The 17,429-nt window shown below is 51.1% G+C and overlaps 1 protein-coding gene across 2 annotated transcripts in view; it reads right to left on the bottom strand.

The window, feature by feature from the left end:
* Window positions 1-2,247: 2,247 nt before the first annotated feature.
* WDR91 (WD repeat domain 91) overlaps window positions 2,248-17,429 on the bottom strand; it is a 31,630-nt gene continuing 16,448 nt past the window's right edge. For both annotated transcript variants that reach the window (XM_084787806.1, XM_084787807.1), the window contains exons 8-15: window positions 15,617-15,810; window positions 14,701-14,851; window positions 12,624-12,718; window positions 12,338-12,506; window positions 9,057-9,165; window positions 8,293-8,405; window positions 6,359-6,556; window positions 2,248-3,376 (exon numbers count right to left, since the gene is read on the bottom strand). In XM_084787806.1, the coding sequence (XP_084643932.1) occupies window positions 3,212-3,376; window positions 6,359-6,556; window positions 8,293-8,405; window positions 9,057-9,165; window positions 12,338-12,506; window positions 12,624-12,718; window positions 14,701-14,851; window positions 15,617-15,810 (1,194 nt within the window). In that variant the 3' untranslated portion in view covers window positions 2,248-3,211. The remainder of the gene's footprint in view (window positions 3,377-6,358; window positions 6,557-8,292; window positions 8,406-9,056; window positions 9,166-12,337; window positions 12,507-12,623; window positions 12,719-14,700; window positions 14,852-15,616; window positions 15,811-17,429) is intronic.

Here is a 17,429-nt window from a genome sequence, read left to right as displayed (position 1 = left end):
AGACCACGGGCCTCATGCTCAGGCTCTGGGTTCTGTCCGCAGCTGCAGCTGGGGGGGCCGCTGTAGGATCTTAGAAAGTGCTCAGAGTCAGTAACTAGGGGAAAGAAAGAGGTCCTGCCAAGGGATCCCCAGGAAACCAAGTTTAACACGCCCCAAGAGACAGGAGGCGGGGTGCCTGACAGTTCAGGAAGAGAAATCGAACTCTAATTTACTAATGTTTTATATTCAGGTTGGCGGTCCTAGGTCTCCTCTGAAGAAGTGGAGGAGGCGCCACCAAGCTGCCCAGGTGTCAGAGGGGGCGAGGAGGACGGACAGTGTTCAGATAGACTCACTCCTGATTTAGCGCAGTCTGAGGTGGTCGGGAAAGGCGCCCAGGGAGACAACAACTGTCACGGGGAAGGTTCTTGTCTGGCATGCTTAAAGCAAAGGGAAACTCAGATCTGATTCCGTGTGCCCCCAAACGGAGAAATGAAGTCTTTGTTTTCTCAATGGCCTTCCCTGTCTCTTCTTGAATGTTTTTCTCTCCCTCGCTCCCTCCCTCCCTCTCCCTCAGATATTCATTCATTTATTGATTGATTGATTTAATGTATGTGAGTGCTCTGCATGTACACCTGCATGCCAGAAGACATTAGAGGGTATAGATGGTTGTGAGCCACCATGTGGTTGCTGGAGATTAAACTCTGGAAGAGCAGAGAGTGCTCTTAACCCCTGAGCCATCATCTCTCCAGCCCCGAAGTACCAACTCTCAATGGCATAAACCAATGGCTTCCAATACCCCAGAGAGCCCTTGAGGTCAGCTTTAGCTGCTCTTGAGCCAGGCCAGATTCCAGCCTTTCTGGGAAAGCAGGCCCTGGCTGTCAAGAAAGCAGCACTCGCCCTCACCTCACCATCCAATGGGGGATGGAAGGGCAAGTTTCCTTTCATTCTCGCCCCCCCCACGCCTCCCACACACACACCAAGACAGGGTTTCTCTGTGTAGCCGTGGTTGTCCTGGACTCCCTTTGTAGGCCAGGCTGGCCTCTGCCTCCCAAGTGCTGGGATTAAAGGTGTGTGCCATCACCCTCAGCTTCCTTTGATTCTTAATAATTTCCCCAACCCTGCACATTTCTTAAAACTTCTCCATGACCACCTAGCAAATAAAGCTTAAGACCAAAAACCTGTGTGTCTGCACACAGAGCCTGTTTCACGGAGAGACCCCAGGAGGAGTCAGGAACCAGTCTAGCAGACTTGCCTGTGCTGCAGATCAAGTTATGTAGTTGTTGGATACAGTAACAAATGCCAGTGAGCTTCAGTTAGTCAGCCCACATGTATTTATTGCTGTACTTCCCCAAATGCCGAGTTCCTGGGCATTTGAATGCCACAGAAGGGGACCTGGGATTCAGGACTCTGAGCACAGGAAGCAATGTGGATTTGCACCTGCCAGGCTTTCTGCATAAGCCAAGCCAGGTTCTCAGCCCCTGGGAGACTGGCTCAGGGTCTGCAGTTTGACCTGTCTCCTGGTCCTGCTCCATGTCACCTTCGCCCATGAGAGTAGGGGAGGAAGCCTTCCTATGGCTCTCAAGGATTCCAAACAGGCGCTCTGAAGGAAGGGCTAAGGGCTTGAGGATGTGTGCTCTTCCTGGGAGGGCCATGGCAAGAGGAAAAGGTTCTGGGGTGTTCCTTCTGCCTCTGAGCCTTAAAACCACCCCAGCAAGGTGTGGGGAGTACACCAGGAAGAAAGATCATGCCACAATGCAGAAAGAAACTTCAAAAGGAAAAGTTAAAACCATGGGCTCTTGACTCTAATGAAACCCAGGACCACAAATCTGTTGTCCAAGATCAAGTGTAGAAAAGGCAGGGCAAGAACTGATGTCTTTATGCCAGTCTGGAAATAAGCAATAGATAACTATGAGATGGCTTGTCATGGAGCCCGGCCCCCAGAGTTTGATCCTCCAAAGCCACATAAAGGTGGACGGAGAGAATCGAGTGTACCAAGTTATCTTCTGACCTCTGCTGTCATGTGCCTCCCACCCCCTACACACACACGCACACACACATACACCCACACCCACACACCAAAAATAAATAGGTAACTGCTATCTGGTTTTTCCTATATAGTTTTCCTTGAGCCCCACGAGGGAGCCCAGGCTCGTACACTCCTGCTTTTCCCAATGTAGGCACCTGGGAATGACCACACCCCAGGCCCCAGAGCCCACAAGTAGACTGGAGCCCAAAGAAGCTATCAAATGATTGTGCCAAGCAGTCATGTTCATGGAAACGGCATTCATTCCCTAGGTAGGTAACAAGGTCACCCCTGCCAAGTGTGGGAGGCCCAGGCCCAGGCATACCGACCCCACACTGCCTCTTTCATGAGGCTGGCCTTAGCAGAAGGATGGAGGGCTGACAATGGAGGATATCTTGTTCCTCCCCACTGTGGGAGAGCCTGACTTTTCAAGGTCCTCCCAAGTGAGAGAACAGAACACAGGAGTGTAGACGTAACTGATCCAGGCTCAGCTAAGCTAGGCAGAGGTGCAGGCAGCTGGTATAATTCAAGCTCAGAGATGTCAAGCTGGAAGAAGAAGGAGAGAGCCACTAAGCGAGATTGCTGGGCCCGCCAGACCCTGAGGGAGAGGGCAGCTGGAGGCCTCTGGAGAAGCCTCTTCCCCAAAGTCGAGCGCATTCAGGTTTCACAGAAGATGCTCTGATCTGGGCTACATCTCAACTCTGACAAGGCCACAGGGAACCAGATAGGGTTCTGCCAGAAACATGGCAGCCAAGGCTAGTGAGAGCTGAAGTATAAGAGCCAAGGCAGGGAGCCATGGCTATCACTAGGGCCAAGTGACTCACACATTCTAGAAAAAGACACCAAGTGACTGTAAGAGCATTATCTCTTATTTTTCCCCCCTTAAAAAAATGAAAATAAGCAATTATGTACAAATACTGTCAAGTCCTCCTGGTCTTTGAGCACAGTGTGCCACTATGGCTCCTCCTCAGCATCTGTCCTGTGCCCTGGAGCATGGCCTGCTCCAGCCACGGTTCAGAAGTCTCTGGAAGCACATGCAGCCCGCTGCACATCGCCTCCTCCAGGAGCTGCATCTGGATGACTGAGCCCCTTGGCGGTCTTTCCCTGAAGATCCACAGCCCTGGCAGTGTGGAGCAAGAAGCAGGCCTGTCCTTCCCTGTCTCGTCTCTTCTGCGACTCTGTTTCCAATGTGTCGCTCCAGGCAGGCCATCAGAGCTTATGGGCCAGGAGGGTAGTCAGCTTGATCTTGCCGTCCATGGAGGCCGTGAGGCACGTCCCACAGTCCATGGCGGTGCTCCAGTCCACAGTGACCACAGGGGCCCGGTGGCCACCCAGGCTCAGACAGCTCTCTAGAACTTTTTCGTCACTGCCCAGCTGCAGGACAGGAGCGAAAAGGCAACATTAGCAAACATCACTCACATACACACACACACACACACACACACACACACACACACACACACACTTACTTCACTTAGTGTCCAAAAACTACCTTGAGCCTGGGAATGCACACCCCAATCTGAGAATGTGCCCAGCCCACACCCCACCTTTCTGGAAAGCCTGTTTATACCTTTACTTACCTGGTTGTCATCAGTCTACCTCAAGTGGAAACCAAGACCCTGAGATGCTCTTCAGAAGACGGCATTTTGCTGCCTTGACCTAGCTATGGGCAAGCGCTCCTACATCTACTGCCTGTTCCCATGGTATCATGGTATCCAATCATCAATCAGCCGCCAGCTGCTGGCTGCCTCCAGACTGTGCACCTGTTCATTCATTCGAGGCACACTTCTCACTGTGCGCACGCAAACTTGGGGAGGGCAGCTCCATTAGCTCTATGGCCAGCTCCATTAGCTCAGATGGGGCCCGACACAAGAAGGCCTTGATGATGTGTGAACAGGGCTGCCCTCCAGCACCACACCCCCAACTACAACTGTGCACACGTGTGAAGGGTCAGATGCTGATGGGCACCGGGAAACAGCAACAAGATGACTGCTAGCAACACTATTCTGTACGACTCCTGTGAGCAAGGCAGCAGAGAGCATTTTGCCTTCATGACGAGATCACTGTCAAAGCCATCAGTGAAACTGGTTGTGGAAAGCGGAGATGGAGTCTGAAGTTTAGCAGATTCCCTACGTAACTAGAACCATCCATGACATGTAGGAGATTACAGGGGAAAAATCGGTCAACCTGTGTCTGATTATAGAGAGAGAGTCTGATCAGGAATCACAAACTGATGGGGCTAAAGGCTGCATGATTTAAAATAAAATGCATATACAACCATTCCTCCACATAGACAGCAAAGAACAGGTCTCCTGGAAGTCGGCTAAAACAAGCCTTAAAGGGGAGAGCTAAGCCCGGAACCTGTAGTGTCTTACAGTGTCTTGAAGGAGAGTCCTACATGAGAGATCACGCAGCTAACTGCAGAGGGGAGGGTGAGAACACAGCCATGCCCTCGGCAGAAAGAGGAGCCTGACTGATGGCAAACCCAGGACCCAGCAGGCATCAAGTCGGTGCGACACTCCCTGTTCCTCACCTCAGCACCCACTCAGCCCACACGCAGAGCCCCTCACTGGCCTCTACCAATCCTGGGGCCCAAAGCCTGCCCTCTTCTATGTTTCTGACCCTTCTCTTGCCAGTACAGACTTCAGCCTCCTTCTAGGTCTTCCAGAGAACTTGGGGTGCCCCCACCACCCCCGTGTTCTCCTCTGGCGACTGCTCAGGGCGTAGCTGTCTGCCACCTACTTTCAGTGTTGCCTAACTTGTGCAGGAGCCCCTGGAGAACACAGACCACACTTTCCATCTCCTTGGTCCACTCCACAGTACAGAGGTGCCCGGCCTGGCACGTAACTGCTGCTCAAAGCCCAAGCTGCTGACTGATGAGCACTGGCATTGAGACCCTGAGAGGACACCTTAGAGGACCCTTTAGTCTCACAGCGTAAATACTATCGGTAGAGACACAAAAGAGCACTGAAAGCAGAAGATGAACTCAGCACCAGACACAGCATCATCGTGGGCCTCGTCACTCACCCAGTGGACAACACGAGTAAAGGGGACGGTATTTGCAGCAGTTTCACCAGGGGACAAAAGCCCACATCAAAACTGAGCAGCTCTGACTTTAGGGGCTTTGTTTTGGTTGATGGTTTGGGGGTTTTGTTTGCTTGTTTGTTTGTTTGTTTGGTTGGTTGGTTGGTTTTTCTAGACAGAGTTTCTCTGTGTAGCCTTGGCTGTCCAAGACTCACTCTGTAGACCAGGCTAGCCTCGAACTCACAGGGATTGATCTGCCTGCCTATGCCTCCCAAGTGCTGGGATTAAAGGCATGCGCCACCACTCCTGGCTTTGGTTTTTGTTTTGTTTTGTTTGTTTGTTTTTTAAGTATAAACAGGAACAAAAACAATGTGGACAAGCTGGCAAGAATGCTCAGTGGGTAAAGAAATTTGCTGCCAAGACTGAGGGCATGAGTTCAATTCCCAGAAATCACAATCTCCAGAAATCATGTGGTGGAAGGAGAGAACTGACTCCCGCAGGCTCTCTTCACACACACACACACACACACACACACACACACACACACACACACACACACACCATGCACGTACCTACATACAAAAGTAGATAAAGACAAAATTACTGCATCCTTTAAAAAAAAAAGATGGCTCAGTGGTTAAGAGCACCTGCTGCTCTTGCCAAGGACTCAAGTCCAACTCCTAGCACTCATATAGGGTTTCACTTGTAACTCTAATTAAATGACATCTTACACTTTCTTTATGGTACCACCATACACAGGTGCATAAATACATACAGGACACAAACACACACACATAAATAAAGATAAAATACGTCTTTAAAAATAAAATCAAAACCATGTAGACAACTTGCATCCTAGCTTGACAAAAGATACCCACAAATTTCTGTCTCAGATGTAGACTTTGGTATACTTGACCCATAGGCCTCCCATAAAATAACCTTTTCTAAGTCAGTGATGAAAGCAACGTAGCTGGCTCAGACCCATGAGGTGCACTTCCCTGCCCACATTTACAAACCATTAGCCCTAGTTTATGACTTCGTTAGTATGTATGATTCCCAAGGAAAAAGACAAGCAAAGGGCAAAATCTTGTCAGCTGCAGGGCACTAGGCCACACACAGCTTTGCAGGGCACAGGACACAGGGCCACCACACTCAGCTATGCAAGGCACGGGGGCACAGGGCAGGGGACCACACTCAAGATATACAGGATACGGAGGCAGGGGCTCATACTCAGCTATGCCGGACTCGGGACACAGTCACTATCAGCTCAGATGAACCAAGCTGACCTCTGGAGAAACCCCTGCCCAGAAGTCCTCTTCCGCACCCGGTTACCTTGTAGATGATGCCCCCTGAGGCAGAGCACGTCAGCATGTAGTTGCCTTCTGAGTCGAAAGCAAAGAGCCGGCCCCTGGGAACTTGAACCTGCTTGTAGCCACTGTAGCCAGACAGGACAAAGGGGCCGGTGGCATCCGAAGGGAGGCTGTACTCAGACACCATGAGGCCACTCTTGTGGATGTTCCACTGGATGAACTGCAGATACAAGGCAAACAGGGACCCCCTCAGATAGTCACACAGAGGCCACTACGCAGACTCCCTCAGAGCCTCAGCCTCAGTGGTCACGACCCAGGCCTGGGAAGTGGAGCCAGGGCCAGCCCAGGGCAGTGATTGGCCAGTTCCACAGCCTTGAAAATGCCTTTCATGAGCAGGAAGCAGCACAGGGCTGTGGGGACCCGTTTACTCCTCAGTCTACTCCTCGCACCAATACGATTTTCCTCAGGGAGGAAAAATCTAGAAAACAATCAATAACCTTAGGTTTAATCCTCCTCTTTTCTCCAGTCTGCGTGCGTGCGTGCGTGCGTGCGTGCGTGCGTGCGTGCGTGCATGTGTGTGTGTGTGTGTGTGTGTGTGTGTGTGTGTGTGTGTGTGTGTTGGGAAGGGGGATGTTTCTAGTCACCTTTATCATCATCACTATTATTTCCTGTATTTATCAGAATTAGGTCCCAGTTGGATTTTTCGGACCTTAGAACAAAGTATACGGGGCAGGTGGACAGATTACAAACATATCCCAGTTTCTCGGTAGTACCGTCAATCACATGCTGAGCGATGTGTTTGGCATTCTGCTTGTGATATGGACAGCTAACAGCCCGTACTGTAGACAGGCCACTCTGCTTCCTTGGGAGGCCTACCCACATGCCAGGACATGCAGCTTTAACTTAAAAGCCCGACACAGAGTTTTCAAGGAAGAGTTGAAACAGGACACGGTGGTGCACACCTATAACCCCATTCCTAGGGGAGACTGAGGCAAGAGCATCTTGGAGCCCAGGAAGCTGAAGCCATCCTGGACAACACACTAAGATGCAGTCTCAACATAACTTAAGTCAATAATACATAAGTAAATGGATACAGTTAGGTGTGGTGGCTCACATCGTTATACCAGCACTTAGGAGGCCGAGGCAGGGTAGCCCCGTTTGAGGCCAGCTCTGGGCTACAGAGAAAGATATGATCTAATAAACAGACCAGACAAAAATTGGTTTTGTAGCCACTGTTTTCAGTGGAGAATACGAACAGTGTAAAATCCCATGGGTTCAGGAGGGGATATGAGACAGCTAAGTCCTTCTGCTACTGTGTCTAGCCCCATCGTCGTTCCAAGACCACTGCCATTCCCACTTCATAACATGCCCTTCCGCAGAGGAATCTACAAAGGACGTCGTCTTGCGAGACGGGGTAGAGATGGGGTGGGGGGTGGGGGCAGGGTGGGGTGGGGCTCCTTTTTACATCTCTGGGCTCTGCTCAGGCCTGTTTCCACCTAGGATGCTGACTCCAGCCCCTCGGCAAACCCCGTGCTTTGTCTTGTGACCGTGACCCAACCACACTCACCAAAGAATATCTTCCCCCAAACGCACTCTGCCTATGGTAGGATGAGTCACTTTGCCACAAGTAGGAAGAAGGACATGGGACGCCCATCTACAAAACTCACTGAACACCACAAAGATGCCTTGAGACAGACTTCTTGTTTGTTGGTTTGTTTTTCAAGACAGGGTCTCTCTGTGTAGTCTTGGCTGTCCTAGACTCACTTTGTAGTCCAGGCTGACCTCGAACTCACAGCGATCCGCCTGCCTCTGCCTCCTGAGTGCTGGGATTAAAGGCGTGCGCCACCACGCCCAGCTTGAGACAGACTTCTATGCCTCCTTATTTTACAGAACATAAAATGGAGGTCACAGGGCTCACGGACACTCCATCCACCACTCAGTGGGGCTGGCACCTACCTTGCCGTCCTCTCCGATGCTGTACACGGCGTTCTCGTCACAGCTGAATTCCACAGAGTACACCTCCCCGCAGTGCGCCTTCCAGCTCATGGCGCACTCGTGCTGCTGCATGTCTGAGAGAGCAAGCAGTGCTGAGTTCCAGAGCACACCTGGTGAGGCCTCCGTGCCCAGCGGGAGCCGGACCACACCCCCCGCCCCCACTCCCATGACAGCTGCTCTAGAGACCAGGGGCCCCCTGGACCAGAAAGTGCTGACCCTGCCAAGGCCACCAGCCTCTGAGCAGTCAGCTTCCTGGGTCAAAGGGAGCACTGGGGATCCTTAGGGACAGTTAGGGTTCACCTGGGGTCCTGTATGTGTGTAGGAAGACATAGGAATCCTTCCTACCAGACCTCTGTATCCACCCCAGGGCACCTTGGAGAACTATTACGTAGGAGTTACCTCGTCCCATTTTAGAGCCTAGGCCTATCTCCTTGGAACAGGGGACAAAGCACTTTACAGCAAGTGAACAGGGCTGCGATGTTCTCCTGTGGCCTCCCGCATTCCACACAGGTGACAAGGTCAAAGGACCACTGAGCCCTGTCCCCTGCCCCGTCCCACACCTACACACGGTAAGCACACAGGAGGTGACTGCTGTGGAGGTTTTGAGAACGCTAACCAAAGTCGAGCTGCAGAACACGCATTTGAAACGGGGCTTTCGCAATGGCCTCAGCAGCAGCCGGGTCATTTACAGAGGGGACAGGAATTGCCATAGCTCACTTATGTACCAAAGAGCCGGATGACGCCATCAGCCGCCCCCGTGACCAGCAGGTTCCCGTTGTGGTTGAAAGCTGTGCAGTTGATGGCAACGGGCTCCGGGTCCAGTGAGAACTGAAGCTGTGGGTACAAACAGACGCCCCGTTAGCAGAAGCGCCCAATGAAGGCGCGCGCTGGAGCCCCTACCAGGGCCTGCTCCTCCTGAGAGGCCATGCCACTGCGCCTGCAGACAGTCTAGTTTCGGCACTGAGGCCATAATCCATGCCCGGGCAATGATGAGTAACCCACATCCCAGCAGCCCACGCTTTCCTTCCCCAAGTGGACCCCAAGCTAAGTCTTACTGGACAAGCCTGTTGCCTGCAGGAGCTAAGAGTCCATCAACTGCCTTTCACTACAGGTAGCCGTGAGCGACAGAGGACACACACTGCTAAGACTCCAAAGAGCCGCATCCTTGGTGCAAGACTGAGCTAGAACTTCATAGAAAGTGCTAAGAAAATGCACCTCTCTGCCAAGCAAAACCACAGGCTGCTGTGGGTTTATATCTAAAATGGCAACCCTGGTGCTGTCTGAGAATGGATTTCAAAGTTGTCGGCTACAGGTGGAGCCCTGGGCACCTGGCAGAAGAGAAAGCAAATCTTTTCCAGAGAAATGCACCTCCCCCACACAATGAGGCTTGTATCCCCAAGGACAAAGGGCCAGAAAGGGGAACCTGAAACAGAAATTCACAGGACACGGGCAGACAAGGGGCGAGGAGCAGGAACCGGCAGACGGTTCAGAACTCCAGAGCTTTCCAAAGGGAGACTGGATCATGACCAAGCTGACCTGTGAGGATAGCGCAGCACTGCTGGGACTGAGAAACAGGGCCCGAACTCAATGTCCCCACATGCTCATAAGAAGATTGGGGACAGTGGGGAGGAGCTGCGCTCTGCTAAAGCTGATGAAATGATGTCAAGGAGACAGCAAAATGAAATAAAAGAGGAGTCCTAAGAAAATCAAATTGGTGTTCCAGAAGGCAAAAAAACCAACAGAAAACAAACAAACAAACAAACAAACAAACAAACAGAGAAATGTTAACACTGGAAAGAATATGACTAAGAATTTTCCAGAATGGGACAAAACCACAAATCCTCTCATTTAAGAAACAAAACAAATCCAAAGCCACAATTTTATTTGTTAACTGAGGCTGGACATTTTATTTTATTACTGTTAATATTTTCAGAGGCAGGGTCTCACGTATTGAGGCTAACCTAGAACTCCTAATTCCCCTGCCTCCACCTCCCAAGGGCTGAGGGTACAGGCATGCACCACCACACCTAGCCAAGAGTTTTAAAAAAATGCTTTTTAGCTTAGAAAATCCACATCGAGATACCCAGATAAGATCTTAACAGCCACAGACAGAGGTAGGTGGGCTGCACCTAGCCCCAACCTCTTCGTTTCAGCACAGGCTGCAAGAAGAGACAACAGAGCCAGAGAGCTGGAGAGTGGACCTGCTTCCAACTACAATACAGAATTCTAAGAAACTATGCACCCTGCGATTCCACACACATAAAGTTCGAAAGCCTGCCTAGAAGCAGAGACTGTGCTCTGTGTGGGTATATACCCATGTGCTAAGGCACCTGTTAAACTGTCAGGAGACAGCAACCCGAAGTCCAAGACAGGATCCCTGTGAAGGGAGAAAGGCGGGTCCATGAGCCGAAGGACTGATGGGACCAACGAGATGGTTCAGAGGGTAAAGGTGCTTGCCACCAAGCCTGACGACCTGAGTTCAATCCCTGAGACCCACAAGGTTGAAGACGAGCCCACCGGTTGTCCTTTGGTTTCCACATGAGTTTGTGTGTGTGTGCGCGCGCGCACACACACACACACACACACACACACACACACACACACACACACACAAATAAAATTAAATAATTAATTAAAATAAGTACCAGTAGAGCATGGCTTTAATCCCAGCATTTGGGAGGCAGAGGCAGGTGGATCTTTGTGAGTTCGAGGCCAGCCTGGTCTACAGAGCTAGGTCCAGGATAGCCAGGGCTACACAGAGATACCCTGCCTTGAAAAGCAGAACAAAACAAAACAAACAAAAAGAGGAAGCACTGGTGAGATGGTATTTCTAGTGATGAGCAGCTCATCTTATTGCTTTTCTCTTTGTACTACATCCTTTTTATGTAGTCACTATTTAAGGTAAAAACTGAACCCCTAAGTAACCAGACAGGTTACAAACCCCACTAAGAATATCAGCGGACTGCAAGAAGCCAGTAAGGAAGATGAGGACTAAACAGGTACAAGGACAGTGGCAGAGGTCCCCAGAGGGGCCTTCAGCTGTTCCACCAAGGGGTCCCACAGAGCATGTCCCTAGAGACACAGAAAAAGGGTCAGCTAGGTAGTACACTTCGGAGGTGGCACTGGCTGTGTGGGCAGAAGGGAAGGAGGGTTCTGGAAAGACACCCAACTTCTTTCTTTCTTTTTCTTTTTCTTTTTGGTTTTTTGAGACAGGTTTTCTCTGTGTAGCCTTTACTGTCCTGGACTCACTTTGTAGACCAGGCTGGCCTCGAACTCAACAGAGATCCACCTACCTCTGCCTCCCAGAGTGCTGGGAAGACACCCAGCATTTGAATGAGACATATTTGGCAGGGAATGGAAGGTAAGGGTCCAGGTGTGGACTCTAGGCTTGAGAGGCCTGTCAGATGTCCCCAGGGGGCACACGGCTATTTCTGCAAGCAGAAGCATTTAGAAATCGTTGTCTTTTAGATAGGCGCCCTCCAGGCCTGAGGGCTCCAGGAAACAAGGTGTGCAGCGTGTGTAAAGAACGCGTTACTTGTGAGCACTGAGGAGCCTCACTTAGCTACTTCACTAAGCACCACTGCTCTAAGCAAGTTAACATCACTTCCCTCTCCAAGGCTGTGGGAACAACTGTCAACACTGGTCCTCTGGAGGGAGCATGCCCTCAGCTGCTGGGAGGTCGCCATGTGCCAGGCTCCTTGCCGGCTGTCACCCCTGTCCTTCTGCCTGCTCCTGTGGTTCACACACAGCTTTGCATTCCTAGTGGGCCGTAGAGAGACCAGAGTCCTCTCCTAGAATGTAAGCTGCCCGGCCTGTTGGTGGGTTCCGGGTAACCTGAGTCACTGGCACAATTCTCTTGTTTATATGTCCAAACAAGGCATGATACTTTTGAACCTTTGAAACTTGGAAATGTTCCTAAAAATCAAATTCCTCAGATCGAAGCATTAAACAGGGTGCCCTCTATGTAGCATGCCCAGCCCGGGGAGACCCACAGGCGGTGCCGTACCTGCTGCTTCATGGTTTTTGTGTCCCACAGCAGCAGCTTGCCGGGAACCTGGTTCATGCCTTTGCTGCCAATATCCGGGGCCAAGGAGTCGGCCTGGGAGGCGAGGCTCGGAGCTGCGGCTGAACAGACGAAAGAGGCCCCATTGGGGCTACAGGCAAGAGACAGGATTCTGCAATACATACAGGTCGGGGTCAGACAATCACCACCACGGCCTCTGAGGTGAATCCCACTCCGGGAGGTGGGGCCCACAGAGCCACCTCAGCAACCTGAGGAGGCTCCCGCTCACCTGGGCATGTCATCGCTGATGCTGATTTCACAGAGGTTCTTCTTGGCTTCTGTATCATAAAGACGCACTGTCCCCACACCGCTGCCCAGCAGGAGCTGGAATGAGAAGAGGCTGGAGGCTGAGGAGGACAGCACAAGGGACAGGGAGGACTACCACAAGTGTCTGTCAGGGAGGACTAGCACAAGTGTCAGGGAGGACTAACACAAGTGTCAGGGAGGACTAACACAAGTGTCTGTCAGGGAAGACTACCTCAAGTGTCAGGGAGGACTACCACAAGTGTCTGTCAGGGAGGACTAGCACAAGTGTCAGGGAGGACTAGCACAAGTGTCAGGGAGGACTAACACAGGGAGAGAGGTCAGGCCCACTCATCATATGGTATAAAGCTGGGCAGGCTGCATGGGTGAGCTCCTTATCCACTTTTCCAGGCAGCCAGGGGAACTCTGGCTACAACAGAGCTCACTTAACATGCCGTGAGGAGGGGCTGGAGAGATGGCTCAGTGGTCAAGAGCACTGGCTGCTCTTCCAGAGGGCCTGGGTTCCATTCCCAGCACCTAGACAGCATCTCACGGCCACTTAGAACGGCAGTACCAGGGGATCTGATGCCATGTTCTGCTGCCCCAAGCACCAAACATATGTGCGGTGCACAGACACACATGCAGATAAACTGTAAAATAAAGATTAATTTTTCTTTCTTTCTTTCTTTTTTCCCTCTTTTTTGAGTTCTGAGACATGGCTTTTCTATGTAGCCCTGGCTGTCCTGGAACTCGCTCTGTAGACCAGGCTGGCCTCTAACTAGAGGGATCCATCTTCTTCTGCTTCCCAAGGGTGGGGACCACCAGCTGATTAATTTTTTTTTTAAGAATGTCATGAAGACATCAAAACCAACCAGTATTTTGCTGTGAAAGAAGGTGGGTATTGCTGAGGTAGGACTTCAGTAGAAGGTGATTAGACCACGGGGAGGCAGGTGAATCACCCTTAGGGGAGATTAATGATGGGCTCAAAGTGAACACATTCTCTCTTTTGAGAGTTGTAAAAGCAAGCTTTGCCCCTAATTCCCTTTCCGGTTTCTTTCCCTCTGACATGAGCTCCAGGCAGAGCGGTTCTGCACGAGAATAGGGCGGATGCTGGAACCATGTTGTTGAACCTACAGAACTGTGGACTACATAAACTTTTTTTCTTCATTAGATACCCAGCCTCAAGTATGTTGTTACAGCAACAGAAAACAGATTTATATGGTATCTGTAGAAGAGGAGAAACACTCAGAAATATTCTGGCTGGTGACCTAAGACCCTTCGATCTTTCCATCCTTCCTTGCAGCTTTAAATCTCATCTGTTCCAACCCTGCCTTCTTGCTCCTACTTTCTCTGCCCTTCCCTAGGTGCGGCTCCGGTTAGTCTTGGGGCTTCGGTGATTGTTCTGTTTGCCTTTGCAGAGACAGCTCTGGCTCTGGTTCCGTCAAGGCCTCCGGAAGTAACCCTCTGGGGCCTTAGGACTCATTTGGGTAAAAGTGTAGAAGAAATAACAAAAATTAATGCCAGGGCAGCTCAGGTCTGGGGTATCCCCAGGAATATTAGCTAGGTGATGGCCTCAGCACCAACGTGGCAAGTGCACACCAGTTCAGGGACAGCCCTGCGATGAGCGTCCTGCGAGGACAATCCCTTCCTGTGTTTTCGACACATTTGTAGAAAGCAGCACCTGTCTCTGGGGTTATAAGCAATCAATTTAACTCCTTAACTGCAAACCCTAACTCAAAAAGGAAGTTGAGTACGAAAGTGAGCACTGAGACACGCCTGGGCCCGTGGGAGGCACGAGCTAGGGCACAGCCCTCTCACCAACGTAGGCTGAGGCTCTTAGGGCCGGGACAGGCAGGTCTCAGCAAAAGAAGCACGTGTACTGATAATGTATCAGAAACAAGGACGGAGTGAGGAACGGGGAGCCAGGGTCTCCTGAGGCAGACCAGCAGACAGGATAGCCCCGGCATGGCGGAAGGGGAGGAGGCTCAGCTTACCTCCTCAGCTCACCCAGCCAAGAGCTTCTGAGAGCTTCTGAACTCTCTGCATGCCAGAGTGTCACTTACCAGTCTGTCTCGCTTGGTGGCCCACTCTAGAGAGAGCAGCGGTGACTTAGAAATGGAGGACGCTTTGGTCTGCAGGATGGGGTTGAAGGACCACACCTTGATGACCCCATCCACGTCTAAGCTGGCAACTCTCCTCCCTGAGCAGTCCACTCTGTGACAGGACGGAGTCGGGCGTTAGTGTCCCGGCCTCAGCCTCCCCGGCCAACACTGATATCACTTTCCCAACTTCCCAGATGCATTAAAAACAATGCTCAAGGCCTGTACTCAAAGAACACATGCAGACCACTCTAGAATCATTCAGGGACCGTCCTTCTGATAAAGTAAAGATGCTCATTGCGTAAGCCTGGGGAACTGACTTAGCTGTCTGGAGCCCACGTAAACGTGGAAGAGCCAATTCCCAAGAGCTGTCCTTTGACCTCTATGTGCACGTGTACATTTACACGCACATACGCACACATACACACAGGAAGAAATACATAAACAAACAAATAAATGGAATGCCAATACACAATGTGCCACTGGGAGGCTGTGCAGTGAGTGCAGGAGATGAACAGCCGTAGATTCCCAGAGGGTGTGGCCTCAGGGCACCTGCCTTCTGAGATTTGGAGCTCTCCCGTTAGGTTCAAGATCAACCCAAAGTCCAAGCACAGATCAGGGCTATTAAAACAGGAGCTGCCTGTGCCTTGAGGGCACACTCCCTCAGGCGGTGCTCTTTAAGGCCATGTTTTCACTGTGTTTAAACACAAACTAACGCATAGTAAACATTTCCACACAAGTGTGGACATAAAACGAATAAAAGCTTAACGGTCTGAGGGAAACCATTACAACAGCAGTGTCCAGCAAGACTCTACTGAGCCTTTCAAGGACACTTCGGGCCACCAGCTAGAATCCCAGCCCCCCCCACTCCCGGGCCCACCTGCAGTGCATGATGGATGAATGGTGCTCCCCATACTCCTCCTGGCTCAGCACTATGAAGGGCTGCTCCGGGCGGCCTCCCTCAGAGCCTGCTGTGGACACCCGGGTCAGCGACTCTACCGGCCCCGTGTAGAGCTCTAGGCAGGGCTCAGCCTCTGGGCCACAGCCTTCCGGCTTCTTCTCTGCACACTGTGACTGGCAAAGCAGGGACACGTCAGCTTTAGAAAGGATCTCCGCAATAGCAACATCCCGGTGACTATGGGTAGTCACTGCCACATGGGGTCGGCTCTAAGCTTGAGAGCTGTACACACAGCTCCCCTGGGAAGCGTTAGGGACCTGCTTCCTGGAAACCACAATCCCCTCCCAGGCCCTGATTTGGGGGAGGGCTGAGCCTGCCCTGTCTGATGGGACTTGGCACGGCTGGGTCCTGATGCAGGCCAAACAAAAGGTGACGTCTCAGTTAGGGTCACTACTGCTGTGATGAAACACCATGACCAAAGCAAGTTGAGGAGGTTTTATTTGGTTTTTGCTTCCACGTCACTTTGCAAAATAGATGGAAATCAGGACAGGAACTCAAGCAGGGCAGGAACCTGGAGGCGGAAGTGATGCACAGGCCAGGGAGGGGTGCTGCTTACTGGCTTGCTCTTCATGACTTGCTCACCTGCTGCTTCCTTATAGAATCTAGGACCACCTAGCCTATATCAATCATCACTGATTAAGAAAAATGCCTTATAGCAGTGGTTCTCAAACCATGGGTCACAACCGCCACAAGGGTCACATATCAGATATTACACTTTCGTAACAGTAACAAAATTATAGTTATGGAGTAACAACGAAATGATTTTATGGTTGGGTCACCACAGCATGAGGAGCTGTGTTAAAGAGCTGCAGTGCTGGGAAGGCTGAGGACCACTGCCCCACAGGCTCGCCTACAGCCCCATCTTATAGAGGCACTCCCTCTCATATGGCAGCAGCTTGTGTCAATCTGTCATCAAGCCAGCCAGCACAACTGATTCCTTGTCAACTTGACACACAAACACATCACTGCTAAGCCACCACCTTTCCTTTCTTGTTCACTGCCAAGATCACATATTAAGACATCACAATATAAGACATTACATACATTTAAAAAGTCCACAGCCTTACAAATTCAAACACTTTAAAGATATCTAGTCTCTTTTAAAATCCAAAGTCCTATAAAACTCCAAAATCTTTTTTTTTTTAAGCTTAAAAGTCTCTCAGCTGTGAACTCCTGTAAAAAAATAAAAACAAATTAAATACCTTCTTACCTCAAGAGGCAAGAACCAGCACAAAGTCATGAGAATCTGAACAAAGCAAAACCAAACTCCAACAGTGTAAATAGCTCAATGTCCAACATCTGGGATTCACGCATGATCTTCTGGGCTCCTCCCACGGGATCTCTCAGGCTCCATCCTCTGCAGCACACACACATATACACACACAGCTTGTCTTCTAGGCTCCGGCAGCCTCCACGCCAAGGCTGCTGTAGTTCTTGGTGGTCATCCATGCTCCTGGCATCTCCAAAACGCTGAATTCTTCTGCAGCATCTGGGCTGCACTTTCCCCATAGGCTGTCTTCATGGTGCCAAGCCTCAACTTCTCGGCATGATCCCGCCAATGCCTGGGCCTCCAACTGCTACTGAGGCTGCACCTTCCCCGATGGCCTCCCCTGGCCTGTCACAGGGCCAAGCCTCAGACTCTCTCCATGATCCCCTTCATGCCTTCAAAACCAGGACCACCTGGGTGACTCTTACACTACCACGTTCAGCTGCCCGGACAAGGCGCAACCTTGGC

The sequence above is a fragment of the Acomys minous genome, assembly GCF_964271855.1.
Source record: "Acomys minous genome assembly, chromosome: 6".
In the NCBI taxonomy this organism is placed as follows: Eukaryota; Metazoa; Chordata; class Mammalia; order Rodentia; family Muridae; genus Acomys; species Acomys minous.
The sequence above is the reverse complement of the archived record's forward strand: the minus strand, read 5'-3'. Positions and strand labels throughout refer to the sequence as shown.